The 2,680-nt window shown below is 32.4% G+C and overlaps 1 protein-coding gene across 1 annotated transcript in view; it reads right to left on the bottom strand.

The window, feature by feature from the left end:
* The window catches only part of LOC109845989 (putative metal chaperone YciC), a 28,984-nt gene extending 27,104 nt beyond the window's left edge, over positions 1 to 1,880 (bottom strand). The window contains exon 1 of the mRNA XM_020415215.1: positions 1,762 to 1,880. Coding sequence (XP_020270804.1) covers positions 1,762 to 1,880 — 119 coding nt within the window. The remainder of the gene's footprint in view (positions 1 to 1,761) is intronic.

Genomic DNA, 2,680 nt, shown 5'->3' with positions numbered 1-2,680 from the left:
GGAGAGGCCGAGGCGGCGGTTGAAGACGTGATCCTCGAAGGAGATCGACATCTCGTTGCCCTCCATTTCCGACGGTTTCCAAGATTCTCTGCAGCTACAAAGGATCTTTTGGTTTGGGTTTATTTTTAGAGGAAAATTATGCTGGGCCCCTTGGTATTGGTTTTGTATTTAGGATCGCTCCTAATCAAATATTTCAGATAAGCTCCCTGGTTTTTATATGAGGATTATGGCATCATTAATCAGAATGGAGTTGAGTGGACTAACCCGACCAGCGATCCATCGGGTATGACCCGTTTAGGTTACCCGGCCAAATGTTTCGGTCAAATTCTAGTCTTGGTGGGTCATAAGTTTCCTTGTACTGACTTTCAAAGAATAATGAAGAGTAATTATAACTATACTATAATGTGTTGTATTTGTTTTTTTCTTTTTAATGTTGAAGGTAGTATTTCAAAATTGCCCGTCCCTGCTCTTTTATCCTATGTTAGTTTTTGTATATGGTTTAGACTATTTTTAACTATGCAATATTCAGAAAGAGGATTAAGTTAAACCTAGCTACCCCCCACCTTTAATAGTCCCTATATTAATTATATGACCAGATTAAAATTTTCTTACAAATTTACCCTTGCTCCTTGTTGTTCTTCTTGCGACAGACTTTTTTTTTATCATTTTCCGTAAACTTTCTTTTTTCTGATTTTTTTTTTCACACTAGCTGCCGATTCCTTCGAACATCCAAGTTTCTCAAAACCCCCATCGTTCCCCGTTTCGTTGTCATTAAGGTTGTTAGAAAAAAAAGTGGAAAGTTGAAGGGTTGCATAACAATTTTATACCATGACATTGAACACGATGAGGGTAAAAAGCTCCAGTTATTTCGATACCTTTAAATTAATTTGTTCCGTTGAAAAGGACAACCAGAAGTGGGTACAGAACAGGAGCTTGATAATGATAAGTAAGTTAGGTTGGTATGTCTATATTTTAGAAAATTCATAAAACCAAATTATGAATTTTTTTTTCCGCCAAGGCATTAATACTGTAGTAGTTGAGTGGAGGGTAAAAAGGTCACTCTAGTTGTAATATTAGAGCAAGTTTAATGTGGAGGCTGCATTTTGCGGTCTCCCCAAAGAATATTTTGTAGTCTCCCCAAAGAATATGCCACCCTATATTCTCTTTTAGAGGAGGGACACTCCAACCACTCTAAGTATAAAAAATATATATTATTAAATGATTATTTCAGTAATACTTTAAGTGATTTTAAAAATATAAAAAATATAAAATGATAAAAAAATTATATGAATTAATTTAAATTTTAAAATATATTATAAATTAATACTAAAATTATAATATATAATATAACATATATTTAAATAAAATTAATTATCTTTAATGAGTTGATAATAAGAAATGAAGTGATGTAACTTTTTTAATTAAAGTTTCGATGTATTTCAATATTAGTATTTTTATCTTCCATATTTTCTAATACATTTTCATTTTTAATTACTTGGTTCTTGGAATTTTATATTTCAATTAACATTATTCAATATTAATCTCATTTTGAAGGTATTGACAAAACATTTCCAACTGTAAAATTTTTATTTAAAAATAATTAGTAGAAATAAACTTAGTTGATTTTAAATTACTAGTTACTAATTAAAAAGGATATGGAAGTAATAAGTAATTGTTTATAAATGTGTAAAAGGGAAAAGTGGGTATTTAGAAAAAAAATTACAGCCACCTGTAAATTTAGGAAAGAGGCTGCATATTTGCAGCCTCATTCCCTCCGGCTGCAAAAATGCAGCCGGAGATGCAGGATGATTGGAGCTCTTCGGGGCTGCAAAATCCAGTTTTGTAGCCCCGTTGGAGCTGCTCTTAGCCCTAATACTCATATTTCCTAAAAAAAACACTGGTTTAGACTATTTTATGTGAGTCCAACTGTTTGTCTGTGTAAAAACAAAGACTAGACTAGACTCAAATAATCCTAGGATAACACAATCTGTCCACCGATTATAATACACCCTAATCCCATGATAAAAACCTAACATCGCCTAAGAGTTATACTTCTATTGTATTACACACAAAAAAGTAAGACCTTTTCTTGTAAATTGCAAAAAGAAAATTATGAGTTATCACGGTTCTCACTACTTTGTGTGTAGTAGTACAATAATAACACAACTACTATAGTACACTTTGTATTTTTGAATAATGAATGTAGAATTAATCAAACGAGATCTGAATAATGATAAAGTAAAGATTTAGATCCTCTTAGGTTTTTGTTTTCACACTAGATGGATATCCATTTAAAGATTAAATATTGGATTGCTATTCTAAGTTTATCCATTTCTTTAAATGGTATTCTTTTGAGCTTCAATGTCATTTAGACATTTTAGTTTGGCCATTTTAGCGATAAAGCTCATTTTTTCTCGCTAGTACGAGAACTCTGGTGAATTGTAATTTTTTTCATCCCCTGACATCTCAAAATTATTAAATCTACATCATCCTCCTTTGACATTTAACAGTTCAAATATCTTCCACCGGCTTTATTTGATAAGATTCTTCTTCATCCCCCCAGCCTCTCAAAATTATTAAATCTACACCATCCTCCTTTGACAGCTCCCAATTCAATTTTTTTCTAGTGCTTTACTCAATAAGATTCTTCTTCTTCTTCACCCCCCCCCCCCCCCCCCCC

This window comes from Asparagus officinalis, chromosome 6 (assembly GCF_001876935.1).
Source record: "Asparagus officinalis chromosome 6, Aspof.V1, whole genome shotgun sequence".
Classification (NCBI taxonomy): Eukaryota; Viridiplantae; Streptophyta; class Magnoliopsida; order Asparagales; family Asparagaceae; genus Asparagus; species Asparagus officinalis.
The sequence above is the reverse complement of the archived record's forward strand: the minus strand, read 5'-3'. Positions and strand labels throughout refer to the sequence as shown.